Below are 18,957 nucleotides of genomic sequence, written 5' to 3'. Positions count from 1 at the left end.
GAAAGGAAACCACAACTGCATCTTGAGAGGCTTCACCCAGCAGTGGACAGAGACAGATGCAGATACCCATGGCCAAACATCAGGAAGATCCTGGGCAGATGTGGAAATATGGAGGATAGAAGGGAACAAGTTGTGAGTCAAAGATACCACAAGAAGACCCTCAGAGTTAATTAACATGGGACCATGAGGGCTCACAAAGCCTGGGCCACCAACCAGGGAGCATGCCGGAGCTGAACCTAAACACAATGGGAAGCTTGGACTTCCTGTAAGTCCCCTAACAAGTAGAGAAGTGGCCTACTCAGGATATTTTCTCTTTCATAGGATCAACTTCTTCCTACCTGTACTGTCTGATAGGGTGTCCTTAGGAGAGGATATGCCTAGCCCTGCTGGCGCTAGATCTCTTAGGGTGAGGTTTTACACCAAGTAGCTCCCCTTGTTTGAGCAGAAGGGGAGGGGGCAATGGGGAGAGAAATTTTAAGGGTGGAAGAGGGAGGAGTGAAGGTAAAGGGGCTGTGATTGGGATGTACTAAATGTAAAGAAAAAATTGTAAAATATGATAAACAAAATAGCCACATATACTGGACGGAAAAGGAGATGAGAGAGAACAGAGTAAGGAGAAGTCTTATAACTTGAGATGGTGGTCATATTGGTCTTGCATAATTGCTGTGAGTATATTAGGTTTCACCAAAAATGAGAGTACTCTCTAACAGAGCATTTTCTTTCCAAGCTGTCTCTTGATAGCACCCTTAATCTCATTATTCCTGAGGCTATAGATGAGGGGGTTCAACATGGGGATGACCACCATGTAGAACACAGACACCACCTTGTTCTGGTCTGTGGAGTAGCTGGACTTGGGCATCACATAAATGAATGTAATGGTGCCATAATAAAGAGTGACTGCAGTGAGGTGGGAGGTGCAGGTAGAGAAGGCCTTGTGTCTGCCCTCAGTGGAGTGCATCTTCAGGATGGTGATGAGAATATAAGAATAGGAGATGGCTATGACAAACATTGTGATCACAGTGACTGAACCAGCAGAAAATGAGGTAACAACTACAGAGACACTGACATCAGAACAGGAGAGTTCCACCAAAGGAGCCAAATCACAGTAAAAGTGATTGATCCTATTTGGTCCACAGAAGATAAAAGAAAAGAATGAAAGGATGAAGGAAGAAGCATTAAGAAAGCCACCTATATAAGATCCCACGACTAACTGGATACAGGACTCTGTAGACATTTTTGTGGAATAAAGCAGTGGGTTGCAGATTGCTACAAAGCGATCATAAGCCATGGCAGCCAGAAGAAAGCATTCAACTGTCCCAAAGAAAGCAGCTAAGCCAAACTGAATAGAACATGCAATGTAGGAGATGGTATTTTGCTTTACCAGGAAGTTGACAAGCATATTGGGTGTGACAGAAGATGAAAGGCCCATGTCAACAGAAGCCAACTGACTGAGAAAAAAGTACATGGGGTGATGGAGCTGGGAAGAGACTCTGATGAGAAGGATGGTGCTGAGGTTTCCAAACACAGTCACCAGGTAGAAGCACAGGATGATGGTGAAGAGGATGACTCTGAGGACTCTGTCATCCGTTAATCCCAATAAAATGAACTCTGTCACTAATGTGTGGTTCCCATCCTCCAAGAAAGCCATGGGACAGTGTAGCTGATGCTAGATTAAGGCTGTGATGGAGACAGACATAGGAAGGGATTTATAAACATTTCATTCAACTTTATTTCATAAAATGAGTGCATTACATACCAATATATTATTCAACAACTGGATCAACAATTCATGTTTTACTCAGGATTCTCATTGTCTATTCATTTCTGCACAATAAATTTTTCAAACTATTTAATCAAATAAGCTAGAAATGTATAGCAAATAATAAAGAACTTTTATTTATAATGTTTACAATAAAATATTCCTTTATCTTTTTTATTCAATGGTATTTTTTCTTTTTTTATTAATTTTTTACACTCCATATTTTATCCCCCCACCCTGATCCACTCTCCAAATGTTCCACATACCTCACCTAAGTTTCATTAAGTTAAATATTTAAAATCCTTAGATTTTGCCTGTTGAGTTGGCTTGTCAGATAATTACTCTTGCCTTCAAGCCTGACACATGACAGCTAGTTTTATTCCTTGAAATCAGTGGTGAGAAGTGAGAACTAACCCCTCCATGCTGTCATTTGAAACAGCTATGCTATGTTACCTGCACCATTCTCTTCACAGAAATAAAGAGATAAATTAACATAAAATTATACAAGTCTTTTCAAAATAGCAATGCTTATTATAACAGATGATAAAAATATAAAATTATGGGATTATACCATGAAGACTTAATCTTTGCTAAATTTATTTGACTGCTTACTAAATCACCATCATAGGAATGTTAAAAATGTATTTATATATTTTTATTTTATTAAATATTAATTACTTCTTTTACTTTTTCAGTTTTTCAAAATAGGATTTCCATGTGTAGTTCTGGCTTTCTTGCTATATAGACCAGGCTGGTCTTGAATTCATAGAGAACTTCCTGTCTCTGCTTCCTGAGTGCCAATATTAAAGATCTGTGTCACCAGCCTTCAACTTGCAGTTAAGTCTTTTATAATTTCCATTTTACAATAGGGAACACTTTTATTTGAGTAAAGTTATAAATATGAAGTAAAATGTTGTGGAATTCAGAGCTTGCTCTTGACTAGACACACTGGCTGCACTTGCAGAGGACCTGCCTGAATCTGATTCCCAGCACCCAGTGGTTATTCACAGCAGTCTGATTTTACAGTTCTTCAGACACAATGCCTTCTTCTGGTCCTCACAGGCACCAGGCATTCACATGGTACATGTATGTACTGCAGGCAACACTCATATAAACTAAATAAAAATATCAAATTTTCAAAAGATAATTAGATATGAAAACTAGGCACATTGAATTCAGTCTTTTACTGTTAGTAACCACACTATTAATGGACAGTCACAATGTGGTTCAAACCGTACACAAGTCAGGGAAATATGGAAGGGCATCATTTCAACTTTGCTATGGTTAATACATAGAAAGGTGATTTGTTGGTGATGCTAATCATGTTGGTGATAATAGTCACATTAAATTTACCAATCTGACTTCCAGTTGTAAACTCATTAAATTTTTAAAATTCTTCTGAATAAATCATTGTTCTTTAAAGTAATTTGAAACATTAATTTTACCATTGTATAAAATATAAATATTTAGCATATTACTAGTAATTATCTGTTTAGATATATCAACTCCTTACCCAGTGTCACAGTGCTTTCTAAGTGGAGTGTGTCAGAATGAATTCATATTATTTTCAGCAGAGGACACTATTCAATACTAAGCCTCAGAAATTGAGAAGTTTACACAGCAATGATTTACCAAGGTTTACACAGCAATGAGCAGATTGACTGTCATCCCTCACATTTTATACTTACATCCTCATTTGTCTAAGTGATACCTGTGAGGCTGGCACATTAAGTCCATACACAAAGCAGGTCTTGTTAGCCTTTGGATGAATGCTATGCATTTACAGCTTTGAAGGTCATGTTGGTTTGTGGTCTTACCAATGGAGATATAATTAAAGAATCTATGAAAACTTAGTTTTATGCCTTATCATTCTGGATAATTTACTAATAAAATAGAAGGTGATTTTTTGAAATTTTGTTTCCCCTGTCTTGTATGATTCCATCTGACTTGTTTCTCCACCATGTTTATAAATACAGTACATTTCAAAAAATAGAGTATCTTCATTTACCAACAAAGTCAAACTCTTACCTCTTGAAATAAGAACTCATTTCAAAGTAAGAAGTTCAATCTTACTACAATTTTATAGCTGCAAAGCTGTTTCCTACTGTCATTGTTTGTCACTGAGGATAAGTCCCTGCAGAGGCTCCAGGTTCCAGTGCGAATTCAAATTATCAGCAATCATTACCAATATCCCAGTGAGTACTGAGCAGATCATTTAACACAAACACAATTAATTTTCAAAAACTCTGTTTATCTCAAACAATTGCTTGTTTTCCTCTTTGTATGAGTACTGATGCACTTTCATTAGGTAATTATGGGATGTACATGATTACAAATTTTATTAGGTGAATATTTGTGCAAGTTGATACTTGTTTCAGGTTAGTTCAAGTTAGTAGAAATTGAACCAATCATTAAAATGGACTATTTTGTCTTCTTTCAATATGCATCAGCTTTTCTTTCATTCTTTTAATGAAATGATTAATGTAACATGCTGTATTAGGTACTTTGTTGAATATAGGCAAGGATGTGATGTGAAGTTGAATAACATTTATTTAAAGTGTTCACATTTTTATGTCAAGAGTTTAAAAAATTATGGTTAAATGAAAAGTAGTGAATAGAAAGAGGTATGGATAATCTCCAGGTAAAAATAAACATTTCATAATTCATACCTCAAAGTGACAGTTGGTGTCAGCTTATATGATATAGTGTAGAACAAAAAGCATAGTTGACTTAAAGAGTCCCCTTAGTTCTCTTGCTAGTCTTACTTTCATTATGTTAAGAACAACAGTTGATAAATGGTACCTCATGAAACTGAGAAGCATCTGTAAGGCAAAGGACACTGAAAATAGTTCAGAATGGCAACCCAGATTGAGAAAAGATCTTCACTGCCTTTGTGAAAATCCTCAATTCAAATCTCAGCAACTACGTGGTGACTCACAACCATCTGTAACGATATCTGACACCCTCATCTGGAGTATTTGAAGAGAGCTACAGTGTACTTACATATAATAAATGAATAAATAAATAAATGAATACATAAATATTTGTTAATATAAGTAAGTACACTGTAGCTGTCTTCAGACCCACCAGAGGAGGATGTCAGAGCTAATTAGGGATGGTGGTGAGCCACCATGTGGTTGCTGGGATTTGAACTCAGGACCTTCACAAGAGCAGTCAGTGCTCTTAACTGCTGAGCCATCTCTCCAGTCCGAATAAATCTTAAAAACAGGAGAAAAAGAGAAAGAAGTAAAAGAAAAAGTAAAAGAAAAGAGAAAAGAAAAAGAAAAAAAGGAAAAGAAAAAGAGATGTTCAATATTGATAGTCATCAGGAGAATGCAAATCAAGACAACCCTGAGGTTCCACTTTTCACCCATCAGAATGACTAAAATCCAAAACTCAGGTGACACAGAGACTGAAGGAAAGGCCATCCAATTATCTGCCCAACTTGGGATCCATCTCATAGGCAGGCAACAAACTCTGACACTATTATTAATGGTATTTTATGCTCCTATGAGAGGACCTATCAGCAGCTGATACAGATGCAGTCAACCATTACAATGAGATTGGGGACTCCTATGGAAGAGTTAGGTGAAGGATTGCAATGAGCTGAAGGGGATGGAAACACCATACAAAGACCAACAGTGTCAACTAACCTGGGCTTCTGGGGGGCTCACAGAGAGTAGGCCACCAACCAACAAGCATACATGGGTTAGTATGTGGCCCAGGTATATGTAGCAGAGAACTGCCTTTTCTTGTCTCAGTGGGAGAAGATGTGCCTAATTATGTATAGACTTGATGTCCCAGGAAGGGGGCTACAGGGGTTGTGATCTGGAAGTGGGTTTGTGGGTGAAGGGGGCAGGAGGTGTGGGGTGAGGAGCACCCCTCAGAGGCAAAACAGAAGGAGGATGGAGTGAAGAACTCTTGGAGCGGGGATCAGGAAGTGAGGCAACATTTGGAATATAAATAAATGAAATAGTAAAAAAATGACATCATGAAATTTGCAGACAAATAAATGTATCTAGAAAAAGAGTTATGTGAGTGAAGTAACTCAGACCTAGAAAGATAAAATAGTATGTATCCACTTTTAAGTGTATATCAACTGTTAAACAAATGATATCTAAGCTACAGTCTAGACCCAGAGATTAATAAAGAGGTATTCTTTAAACTCACACATGGATCTCCCTGAAAAGAGAAACATAATAGGTGTTATGAATGGACTGTGATATTTGGTTTGAATGGGATCTGAAAGATCACATGGAGAGGGTAGAGGGACAATACAGTAGCAGGGGAGATTTCATTGAGACACAGCTGTAAGTGAAGGGTTTTTGAGAGATGATATACAAACCTAGTGGAGTGGAAACTTCCTAAAATATATGAAGGTAATACTAATGAGGTCTCCTAATAATGGAAGATACTGAATCTCAACCAGCCATCTCCTATTCCCAGATAAAGCTTCCAAGTGTGTCTGGGTTTTATTTATTTGAGTTGTTGGCTAAGAAGGTTCCATGGAAATTTCCAAACAATGCAAAATGTTGCTAAGACAAAGAGTTGTTCTCCACAAACAGACAATAGGACACTATTGCCAATGACAGCATGCACACAACTCATTGAAGATGAAGAAGTTGATCTGGAGCCTACACAAAGCCTTCACCCCTGCATTCTAACTTTTTTCGGTGTAGGAAAGAGAGCTTGTCAGGCACAAACAAACAAACAAACAAACAAACAAACAAAACCACCAACTCAGTCACCAAACCTTTGACTTATAATCTTTCCTGCCTAGAAAACATGCTAGGGCAATGATGGAATAGCCAACCAATCTCTGATTTGACATAAGACCCACTCCATGAAAAAATAAAAACAAAACCTTATATCTGACAGTTCTTGGGTAACCGTGAACTAACGAGAGGGTAGATATCTCAGAGACCTCTGGTAAAACCAAATAATACTTATCTAAAAAAAATCAATAAAATAACTTCTAAAATATTCTGCTACATTCATAGATCAGTGCCATATTCAGTTCTCACCAGAGAAGCTTTCTCTTGTAGCAGAAGGGAAGAGATGCAGAGAACCACAAGAACCCTCACAGAGAGAGTAAATTAGAGGGCTCCCCCAAATCTCTTTACTCAGAGCTCAGAAAAATCATAGAAGGGGAGGCAGAAAGACTGTAAGAGCCAGAGGGAATGGAAGGCACCAAGAAAACAAAGCCCTCTGAATCAATGAAGCAAGGTCCATATGAACTCAGGCATCTAAGACAGATCTAGCTCTCCCTCATCTGAAGAGACTGAATCAATATGCACAGAGACAATATAGGTCCACACCAGTTCCCCTGCATATATCACAGCTTTTATCTTAGTATTTTTTGGGGAATCCTGACTAGTAGAACAAGCTGAATTCTTGTGGCTGATCTTGGTACTCTTCCTTCTGTTGGTTTTCTGTGTCTAACTTTTATATAATTCTTTTAACTTTATCTTATTATATTTTATTTTGTCATGTTGGGTGGTTATCTCTTAGAACATTGCCCTTTTCCAGTGAGTAGAAGAAAGAGTGTAATTGGAGGGGAGGGGAGGTAAGGAGGAACTGGGAAGTGTTGTGTGAGTGTAAACTATTATAAGGTTAAACTATTATAATGTATGATAAATGAATTTATTTTTAATGAAAGGAAATATTTTTTTTTAAAATAAAAACTAATACACACCAAAAGTAACTAATGGGTATGTTTTACTTAAGGTTTTACTGCTGTGAGCAGACACCATGGCCAAGGCAACTCTTATAAGGACAACAATTAATTGGGGTTGACTTATAGGCTTAATGGTTCAGTCCATTATCATCAAAGAAGAAGCATGACAGCATCCAGGCAAGCATGATGTAGGAGGAGATGAGAGTTCTATATCTTTATCTGAAGGTCTCTAGGAGAATGCTGCAGACCCTCTTGGTCCCTTGTCTGCATGGAACGGGTCTCTAGTCACAGGTGGGCAAAGAGTTGGTTGGAATTGACAGATAGACTCAACGAGGGAGTGTGGATCTGAATGTAATTTGTCAAATCAAGCATCAAACTTTTTATACAGAAGAAAATAGGGAAGTTGGGTGACACAGCAGCAATGAACAAAGAGGTTACTGGATTCTTACACAAAAGAGACTAATGCAAACACAGAAGGACTGGCAGGAACCAACTGAGGTAAATTCAATGTTAACAACTGGGATCAAAAACAAGTCCACTTAATCTTTGAAGCCAGGGGCAAGGGCTTCGTGCACTTGCCATAGTTCCTAATCTAGTCCACCTTACCCCTAGGCCATTGTAAATACTTGTGTATGGGTGTAACTCAGCTATCTATAGTTCTAAGTATCTACTCTGGTTCTTCTTTAGGTCACAAACTTCCTTCTTCCTAGATAATGGTAAATTTCTGTGTAGGGTGGTGACTTAGCTATCCATGCCCAGGGTCGGATCAAGGACTGCCTAGAATCTAACTTATCTATATGCCAAAATATCAATCTTTAGGAGCACTTGTAATAAAGCAATATTAAGGGAAAGCACACAGATCCGTTTACCAACTAAAGCAAGGACATTGGAGCATTCTTTATACAGGATGCCACGATTCCAGGAGACTAAGTTTCCATGAACTTTTCGCTTAGGGACAGTGCCCAGGTTTTCAGGGCCTGTCACACTTGTCACTACTGGATTGGATATATCAGAAGATTGGCCCCCAGGCAGTTAGGAAGAGGGTCTTAAAGCTCATGCCCACAATGACACATTTCCTCCAACAAGGCAACACCTACTTCAGTAATGGCACTTTCTAATACTACCATTCCCTGGGCCAAGTATATTCAATACACCACAGGAAGCTAGTATATATCATGGATTTACATATAATTTGTCTGTAATTTTCACCATCCTGATGGATATTCAGTGAAATTTTAAAAACAAGATAGATACTCAAAATCTCATAATCTCATATTCTATAAGTCTTATAAACATAGCCTTACTTTAAGTTGGCAATTTATTGCTATTTGTCCTTATTGTTGAGGCACAGATAATGGCAGTAATGGTTTTCCATTTCTCTTGATATAGAAATTGTATAATTTTATATTAGAATTAAGAGTTGACTGATGTGTTAATAATTAAGTTAACATTCACTTGTTTTATGATGATGCATGGTGGTATTATATAGATCATCTTACTCAAAAACAAGACACTAAGACTTTTCTTTTTAAAAGTAAAGTAATGGTGGTTTTCTGTCCTATGTGTCAGTTGTCTAGGGTTCCATTGATTGTCAGTGACAAAGCAGTGTCCTGATCTCAGACGCGTGTTGGTCCATTTTCTTGGTAGGTCTGCCTAATACATTGTACACATGGCATAATAAAGTTGATATTAGCTCTGATAATATATAATACACATATATTTTTAAAAATATTTTTGCTGAGAATTTCATTTAATTCATTTTGATCATATTCACTACTGCTTCTTTCCATATTTCCTCCCAAATAACTTTATTAATAAAGGTCATTTCTCTTTTCTGTGTAAAAACAAATAATGAATTCAAAATCAGAGCTGTTATAATTTATGTTGGTATTGGATTCATGTGTATTTATTGGTATTTTTATTCATGTCTGACATTTGAAAGTCTCCATTACAAATAGTTGACAAATTTTAAGCACATATAACATGAAGAAAGAATTGGCATCATTTAGAAGATGAAAGAAACTAAAAAAAAAATAGGAGAGAGTTATGGAGAATATTGTAAATACCATATACAGTTCAAAGAAATGTAATTATGAAATTACAGCTTGCCAGTATGAATTGCACTAACAAGTTGTTATTGTTGATGTCTTCAGAGTGACCTTATTATTTATGGTACACACTTTGATCATGTTTCTTCTCCTCTAACTTCTCCAAGAATGTCCCAATTTCCATGCCTACCCAATTTTCTCTCCTCTACCCCGGCCCTCTTCAGTCATCTCCTTGCATTTTACCTCTTTTTTTTTTTTTTTTTTTTTTTTTTTTTAACCAAAACTCTGGTCAAAACTTTCCTATTCGAACAATAGTGGTGAGATGGTTATGGGTGCAACTAATTGCTTTCTTATTGAATTTCAGGCTCATTCTGCTGGTAGAAACTCACATCTTGTACTGTAGCCCAAGAAAAACCCATAGGAGGGGATGCCATAGATCAAAGTATGGAAACACATTGTATCGTCTGTTTAAATGGATGAGATATTACAAACTGTCATCTAAACATTTGTATTTACTGATAAATAGTACTACCTCAAAGTTCTTTTTTTTTTTTTTTTTTTTCTGTTGACCATTATAGTATGGAGAGACACATAACTGGTCAAGCTCCCAACAGCAAGTAATTGTATATAACAGCAAAAATAAATGTAATCAGGCTAAAGAGAAAGAAAGAGTTTATAAAAATAATAATTAAGTTAGAAATTATAAATTTGAGAGAAAATTAGGAGGAAATGGGAGCTGGGATGATAGTGGGGTGGAACTAGTGTAAATAGTATACTTATGTATGAAACTATCAAAACTAAATTAAAAATAGTATGTCTAGGGATGGAAAACTGTGAGATTCTCACTTCCATCTTTGCATGACTATTGGTGTGCTCACTGTTTAGGTCTTACCTAGACAGCCATATTTCTGACTTGGTATTATGGTTATAGTTTCCCTGTCATTCCTAGAAGCCATAGTCTCAGAGATGGCTTCTTAGTCCTTTGATTCTTACAGTATTTCAACCTCCTCTTTCAAGATGTTCATTGAGCCTTAGATATAGGACTTGTGCTATAGACTTATCTGCTGAGCTGGGCTCCCAAAGGCCATTTGATTTCTGTATTATATACAATGTGGGGTTTTTTTTTGTAACAGTCTCCTTCTGCTACTAATAGAAATTTCTTGCATGTTCAGTAAGAGTTTCACTCATCTGTTGGTGCAAAAATAAGCTTTAGAATGTTGTCATGAATTGTGTTTATCTAGTAGTTGCAGCTGGCTCTCATCTGAGATACAAAACCTCACTAGCCCTTTGTAGTTGGTTACATTTCTAGTATCTGGCATTATTTCTCTCCAATTGAGTAAGGTGCTTGTAGAAGGAAAATATTCTCAAGGATTAGCCTCTAATTTGTCATTCAAAACAAAGTGGCCACAATTAAAATCATATGCACAGAAGCAACCCTAGGTGAACTACACAGGTTATATTTGCATATTATGTATTTAAATATATCTATAACAAAAATCAAAGAGAATCAGGCTATCATTTTGAAAGAGAGTAAAATGGCATGGAAGAGGTTGGAGTGAGTAAAGAGATGGCAAGAAATGATCTGATTTTACATTAATTAAAATAAAAATATACTTTGAAAATGTGACATAAAACACAAAATCATGGATAAGTGAGAGAAGTGAGTGCAACTTACACATTCACCTCAACAATAGCTCTCAGGAAAATATGAAACTTGACTTACTTCTCTTGTTAAAATGACCTCAAGTCAAAGGGACTGTGCTTAATGTGAATCAGCATATATAGCCTTGATTTCAATATCACATTGATACCCAGTACTGGTGCTGGAATAACATGGTATCTGGAGCTTCTGAATTAGGTGTTAATGTAATCTGGAGGATGCTTATTCAACACTACTTGCCATGTTCTATGTTTGATATATTCATTTTTTTCTCTAGTAACCTCTCCACTGAAGTCTACATTTTCTAAGAGGTCCACTTTCTTTAACCCATATATAGTATTCACTCAGTTTTCTAATATTCAACAATATATTTTTGAGAGAAGTGGATGAATGAATAATTTTCTCATGAAGACTTATTAGTTGCAAATCATTCAAACTATACATTCTAGCATCCAATATAGCCTGAGTCACAATCTTAAATTAATTCTGACCTGACCCATGAATACATCTAGAAAAGTAATTTAAACTCAACCTTTTCTCACTCTCATCTTCAAAAAGAATAATTATGTGTGTGTGCATATGTGCATGTGTGCATTTGTGTCCATGCCTGTGTGTCCGTGTGTCTGTGTCCGTGTGTGTGTGTGTGTGTGTGTGTGTGTGACTATATCATGAAAATATGCTGAGATAATGACCTGTTGACATAGGCCAATTTTGTATAGCATGCATAAAGTTCTGTGCTAAGTCTCCAACACCACAAAAACTGAGTACTTGATACTTGGAAATTAAATACTTTAGAGATAGAGACAGGAGAATCAGAAGTTCAAGGTCTTGCTTAGCTGCTTGGCAAGTTCAAAGTCAACCTGAATTACATGATACAATCTTAAAAACAGAAATAATTTACATCAACTATTATATACATAGCTTAGCAAAGGTAGCTTTTACTGCTTTTTATGTATATTTTGTGTGCTGTGTGTTTACTCATAATGTATGCATGTGTTCATTTGAGTCCAGGTGCATGCCATGGTATGCACACATACGTCAGAATACAATGTCACTGTCTTTCCTGATCTTCTACCATTTCCATTTTTAATACAGGGTATTTTTGTCACTCACTGGTCTGTCTTCCAGGTTAGGACCAAGGATCTTCCAGTGGTGATCCTGTCTTTGTTTCTCATCTGCCAACAAGGACCAGAAACACTTTGAACAAACATGTATTGATACCCAGTGGTCAACTGCTTTTACCTATGTGATACCAAAGATACAGTGAAGAACTTAATATAATTAAGACGAGAGTGACTGTTGAGCTGAGTTTTCAGTTTTGGGATCACTGTGCTTTCTATCTTTCCTTATAAAACATGAGCTGAGACCAATTGTCACATATTATGTGAAACATGAATTATGAAATCTTGTTACTTAGAAATCATCAATACATTTTCTACTCACTATTTTAAAGGTAACAATGACATTTTAGACTCTTGCCTTTATAATCGTCTCTATCTTTAGAAATTTTACATCTTATCCATCTTTATATTCACCAGTCGCTTAAAAGAGTATGTTAAATCAACAACTAAAACGCTAAAAGTAAATTGGTGTACAAGAATGAAAGGAACAAAAAGATTCTGTTTTTTATAACTGTTTAATATTTTCCAGCTTGAGCTAGCCTGAATCAAATATTCACTCAAACATTTACCTAAGAATGGAAGAATTTCAGTTGGTATCACGTATCTTGCATAATGATCAAGTGAAATCATACCAATCCCCCATAAAGAGGAAAATTAATTGTGTTTGTATGAAATGAACTGCTCAGTATTCACTGAGAATGAGTTAATGATCTTTAATGATTTGAATTCACACTGGAATCCAGAGGCTCTGCAGGGACTTATCCTCAGTGCCATAATGAAAGTGGAGACAGCTTTGTAGGTATAAAATCATAACAACCTTGAACATCTTACATTGAAATCAATTGTTATTTCAAGAGGTAAGATTTGGACTTTGTTGCTAGATAAATATACTTTATTCTTTGAACATATACTATATTTATAAACTATGGTAGAGAATTAAGTCAAATGGAATCAAGGAATTGTGCCATAGAAGGGAATTAAACATTTTTGGACTTAACTTATATTTCCATTGGCAAATTGTTCTGAATAATGAGACAAAAAAAAAACTAATCTGTCAAATATTTCTTATTTATCCTTTGGCTGGTAATACCACAAACCAACACAACTTTCAAAAGGGTACACACATAGTAGTCACCAACATACTAATAAGTGCAGTAGCTTTGAGATGCTTTGGTGGCTTACTGCTAGGGAAGATCATGTGTAAAGACCTCATTTGCTTATGGACTGGGTGTTTCATGATCACAGTCACCATTGTGGACAAAAGGATTTAAATATAAAATGTGAGGAGTCAGACTCAATCTGCTTCTTGCTGACGAACCTTCATAAACCTGTTAACTTGTTAGTTTGAAAATATATTGATCAGTATCCTCTGTTGAAAATTGTGAGAGTTTATCATAATCCAGTGAGAAAGCACCATAACTAACTAGGAAATGATCTGGTGTATTTTAATAAAAAATAATAATGCACTAAATATTTTTCATAATTTATATTATGAATTTGATATATCAAATTATTTTAGAGAATAGTGATGCTTTTAGAATCATTTAAAAATATTTAATAAGCTTACAACAGGAAATTCCATATGTAATTTTAGTGCATACTACTTCTATTTCTCAGGTCTGACAAGAAGAATTATATTCTTTCAAAATTTTGATCAAAATAAAGTAAAATTATTTAATGTTTTCAAATCACATAGTTTATCAATTATTAAATAAAATCAACAAGAAGCCTAATATTCCATGAAAATAACAGTTGATAACCATAAAATATTTTAAACCCTATATAAGTAACATGGGATGGATTCAGCAAAACTCAGCAATTACTGAACACTTCACTATATAGTTTTATAATTGTAAATTTTTGTATTATGATAACTGCTTATTTTTCATAAGTCTCACACTTTGGAAATATACTTTTGAATATATAAGTATACTTTATTATATACATAAATGTAGATTAAAGAATATTATTTGAAGGAAATATCCAGCATTTTATTTTGAAATTTATTAAAGAATACAAACATATAAATATGCAAACACTGAGAGTCCAATGTAACTCAATTATACATTTCGAATGACATATTTGTTTGTGATAACTTCTATCTGTGTGTTAATGGAAAGGCGGCCTCATTTTCATAAATTCCATTCCTGTACTGTCTTCATCACAGCTTTGATCTGGCAGCAGCTACACTGTCCCATGGCTTTCCTGCACAATGGGAACCACACTGCAGTGACAGAGTTCATTTTATTGGGATTAACAGATGACCCAGTCCTTAGAGTTGTCCTCTTCACCATCATCCTGTGCATCTACCTGGTGACTGTGTTGGGAAACCTCAGCACCATCCTTCTCATCAGAGTCTCCTCCCAGCTCCATCACCCCATGTACTTTTTTCTTAGCCACTTGGCTTCTGTTGACATAGGCTACTCATCTTCTGTCACACCCAATATGCTTGCAAACTTCCTGGTGGAGAAAAATACCATTTCCTATCTTGGGTGTGCCATCCAGCTCAGCTTAGCTGCTTTTTGTGGTACAGTTGAATGCTTCCTTCTGGCTACCATGGCTTATGATCGGTTTATGGCAATCTGTAGCCCACTGCTTTATTCAACTAAAATGTCCACACAAGTCTGTATCCAGTTGATTGTGGGATCTTATATAGGGGGTTTTCTTAATGCCTCCTCCTTCACCTTATTCTTCCTTTCTTTTCTCTTCTGTGGACCAAATAGAATCGATCACTTTTACTGTGATTTTGCTCCTTTGGTGGCGCTCTCCTGTTCTGATGTCAGTGTCTCTGAAATGGTAACGTCATTTTTTTCTGGCTCAGTTACTATGATCACAATGTTGGTCATAGCCATTTCCTACACCTACATCCTCATCACCATCCTAAAGATGCGGTCCACTGAGGGCCGCCACAAGGCCTTCTCCACCTGCACTTCCCACCTCACTGCAGTCACTCTGTTTTATGGTACCATAACATTCATTTATGTGATGCCCAAGTCCAGATACTCCACAGACCAGAACAAGGTGGTGTCTGTGTTCTATATGGTGGTGATCCCCATGTTGAACCCACTTATCTACAGCCTCAGGAATAATGAGAATAAGGATGCTCTGAAGAGACATCTTGGTAAGAAAATATTTTCTTAAGATGTCTGCCAATCCATTACTTTGTCACACATTGTATAGCAGTGGTATACATTATGAATAGTATTGAAAGGCAACTGAGAATTTTTGGTTGAAATACATGTTTTGACATATATTTTAAAAAATAGAAGTTTGGTAGCAATATACAGAATGAGTATTAGTACAATATGAAATAAGTCATATGTTCATAGTAAATTATATTTAATAAATATTGAGTATAACCAAAAATTTTCTACACAAAATTATATGATAAAATCATTTTTAGTTGTATCCATATTTTAAAAGTGTTATGGTGTGTAGAAACTATTGACTGTATGGTCTTTAAAGCCTCAGACTATTTTCAATAACAACTACCCTTAAATGTATAGTATTATAGCCACTATAGGCAGAAACTAGTACACTAAGTGATAAAGTTACAATAGATCAGACAATAAAATTGTTGGAGGTTTTGGTGGTAGTGTTATCTATTTGAATGGATCTTTCACACTCATAATGACTAGATCCAATCCCCTGATTAGATTAGCTTCTAGTCCTCTGAAGTCAACACTGGCTGCTTGGGGGAAGGGTGTCCTATGTGAGGGCAATGAAATGCTGCAGGGTGATGTGATGCCCTAGGAAACATTTTTTTTTAAATTATGATAGTGGAATTAATAGCCTGGTATAATCTATATGCTCTACCTAAAAGCCATATTCAATTTATCCTAAGAGTTCTTATTAATCTCTATGATAATGAATATAATTTTTATTGATATTTTTCTCTTAACTTATTTCCTTATACTTGGAATCCTCATCATTGACTCAGCTCATTGATTTAGGAGCATAAACATATTCTCTCTGTCCCAATTCTGTGCTCCTACTCTTTTTTTTCAGAAAGTTTATAGACTTCGGAGCAACATTGATCTACTGTTCATTGCCAGTATCTCTATTTCATGCTAAATTCCTTTATGATAAATTCTTCCAATTAGATGGCTAATTTAATGTGTCCACTTGACACAATGCAGTGCTCAGATATTTAATCCAATAGCAATGCAAGTAAGCTTTGAATAGTATGGGGTGGTAATTAGCAACTACTACTCATTGAATATGGCACAATATCTCTCAGTGTGAACATTTTGGGGGGATCAGCTAAAGGTTTTGAGAATAAGAGCCTCTGAAAGGAGAATCTTCTGCCTCCAGCATGCCTTTGGACTCCAAGCTGTAGCATCAACTCCTGCTAGTATATTCACATTGTTCACCTGCCCACTGGATTTTAAACTGACCAGTCATGCAATTTTATGAACATATTCCATATGGGACATACATGTGGAATATATATATATGGATTATATATATATGTATATATATGTAATATATGGATTATACACACACACACACGGTGTGTGTGTGTGTGTGTGTGTGTGTGTGTGTGTGTGTGTGTGTGTGTGTATGAATGTGCATTAGTCAGGCTCTAGGATGCATGTAAAAGAAGAGATGGAAAGATTGTAAGAGTTAAAGGTGACAGTTGACTCCAAGTAAACAGTTCCTTCTGGGCAAAACAGCATTGATATTCATATAAATTCACAGAGACTGTGACCATCTATACACTTAATTTCAATACTGACAGGGTCTGCAAACTGACATGGGGCATTAGCCACAGGCTACCTCCCTTAAACAGTAAGATATCTGTAATTGATACCAACTGACAAAGGAAAAATCAATGCTATTCCAGTCTCATTGGGGATATCTACTACATTTTGAGGCAGACCCCATGCTCAGGAAGATAACCAACAAAAAATAAATTAAATGGAAATTTTGTACACTTGTGTAAATTTTACTGTTTTGTATGTTTTTACCTAATTCACCTATTATTTGTTTGTATTTTCTTTGTGTATGACCTTGTTTTGTTTTTGTTTCGTGAATTTTTGTAAACTTGGGTGGGGATGAAGGGGAGGAAGTTCTTAGAGGAACTGTAAGAGGTAAAAATGTGATAGAAAATTATATTATATGAATTTTTTTTCAATAGAAAGAAAGCTAAGTATAAGAAAGAATAAACTCAAAGAACCTGCTCCTGATTTGGTTGTTTCTTTTTATAGTTCTTTTTGCTTCTATTAGTTTGATTTCAGCCCTGAGTTTGCTTATTTTCTGCTGACTTGATACTCCTCTTGGATGTATTCTCTTTTTGTTGTTGTTGTTGTTCTAGAGCTTTCAGGTGTGCTGTCAAGCTACTACTGTATCTTCTCTCCACTTTCTTTTTGGAGAAAAACCCTATGACTTTTCCTCTTAGGACTGCTTTCCTTGTGTCCCATAAGTTTGAGTACATTATGACTTCATTTTCATTAAATTCTAAAAAGTCATTTCTTTATTTTTTCCTTGACCAAGTTATCATTGAGTAGAGTGTTGTTCAGCTTCCACATATATGTGGGCTTTCTATTGTTTTTGTTGTTATTGAAGAACAGACTTAGTCTGTGGTGATCTGATAGGAATGTAAAAATATAAATTAATTAATTAAACAAACAAAAAAAACAAACAAAAATATGATAAACCTAAAGAAATGAACCAATTTGAACATAGATCCAGAAGCTATCTAAACAACAGAAGGGAAATCAGAAACTTATTTTATCAGGCAGACTTGGTGAAAAGAGTCTGATAGTTCTATTGTCAAAAAAAGCCCAAGCAAGACCCTTACAGATCTCAAATACACTTTTTTATTTTAGTAAAACTTATTTCTTTAGCAGATAGATTAGCAATATAAAGGGATCCTATTTGTCATGTTGTATGTGTCAGAAATTATTGTCCATGCATCTCCCCCATCTCTGTTGGGAACTAAAAAGGGGGGGACCCAGAGAAGAGAGAGAGGAAAGACCCACACCCCACCAGAGTTCTACCTATGCTCTGGACAGGCAGGTGTGGGAGGGCTGTCATATGCTTTTCACTCAGTTCCGAGTAGGCATTCAAACCTTTGTCCCACTCTTCCAGGGGGTGGTCAAGGGGCAGCCCTACCTGGTAGCCCTGGAGCTACTTTTCTAATGCCCTGGGGTTATAGGAGAGAGGGAAGAGGGAAGAAAGGTTCCCACACTGGTGAGATGAGCACAGAAGATCTTGACTGGAGTACAGGAAGACCTTCCATCAGGAGATAAGAAACGGCTCATTAGGAGAAAGCCTATTCCATCCTCCAAGTGCAGTAGGCCTTAATGAGCAGAGACATTCTATGGCTTTAGAGCTTTATTATAGAAATGCAGGGGGAAAAGAGAGAAGGTAGAAAGAGAGAGAGAGAGAGAGAGAGAGAGAGAGAGAGAGACAGAGACAGAGACAGAGAGAGAGACAGAGAGACAGAGAGAGACAGAGACAGAGAGAGAGACAGAGAGAGAGACAGAGAGAGACAGAGAGAGAGAGAGAGAGAGAGAGAGAGAGAGAGAGAGAGAGAGAGAGAGAGAGAGAGAGAGAGGGAGAGAGAGAGAGAGGGGAAAGGCTAGAGAGAAAGAGAGTAAAAGGGAGAGAGGAGAGGAGAGGAGAGGAGAGGAGAGGAGAGGAGAGGAGAGGAGAGGAGAGGAGAGGAGAGGAGAGGAGAGGAGAGG

The 18,957-nt window shown here is 36.4% G+C and overlaps 2 protein-coding genes across 3 annotated transcripts; one reads left to right on the top strand and one right to left on the bottom strand.

Annotated features, from left to right (window-relative positions):
- Positions 1–703: 703 nt before the first annotated feature.
- On the bottom strand, positions 704–1,648 carry LOC147002886 (olfactory receptor 5P69). Its single transcript, XM_085842519.1, has one exon. It carries the CDS (start codon positions 1,646–1,648, stop codon positions 704–706), a length of 945 nt encoding a protein of 314 aa, XP_085698645.1.
- Positions 1,649–7,879: 6,231 nt separating this feature from the next.
- Positions 7,880–15,406, top strand: LOC110298415 (olfactory receptor 5P68). 2 transcript variants are annotated; one of them, XM_085842518.1, is made up of 2 exons: positions 7,880–7,902; positions 14,479–15,406. In XM_085842518.1, the coding sequence occupies exon 2, from the start codon at positions 14,645–14,647 to the stop codon at positions 15,404–15,406; it is 762 nt and encodes a 253-aa protein (XP_085698644.1). In that variant the 5' UTR covers positions 7,880–7,902; positions 14,479–14,644. The 2 variants fall into 2 exon arrangements, with proteins under 2 accessions (XP_085698644.1, XP_021023310.1); XM_021167651.2 differs by lacking the exon at positions 7,880–7,902 and having other exon boundaries at positions 14,461–15,406.
- Positions 15,407–18,957: the final 3,551 nt, after the last annotated feature.

Source organism: Mus caroli, unplaced genomic scaffold (genome assembly GCF_978045245.1).
Source record: "Mus caroli unplaced genomic scaffold, Mus_caroli_1 scaffold_8, whole genome shotgun sequence".
Classification (NCBI taxonomy): domain Eukaryota; kingdom Metazoa; phylum Chordata; class Mammalia; order Rodentia; family Muridae; genus Mus; species Mus caroli.
Note: the sequence above shows the minus strand (reverse complement) of the source record. Positions and strands in the feature narration are given on the sequence as shown.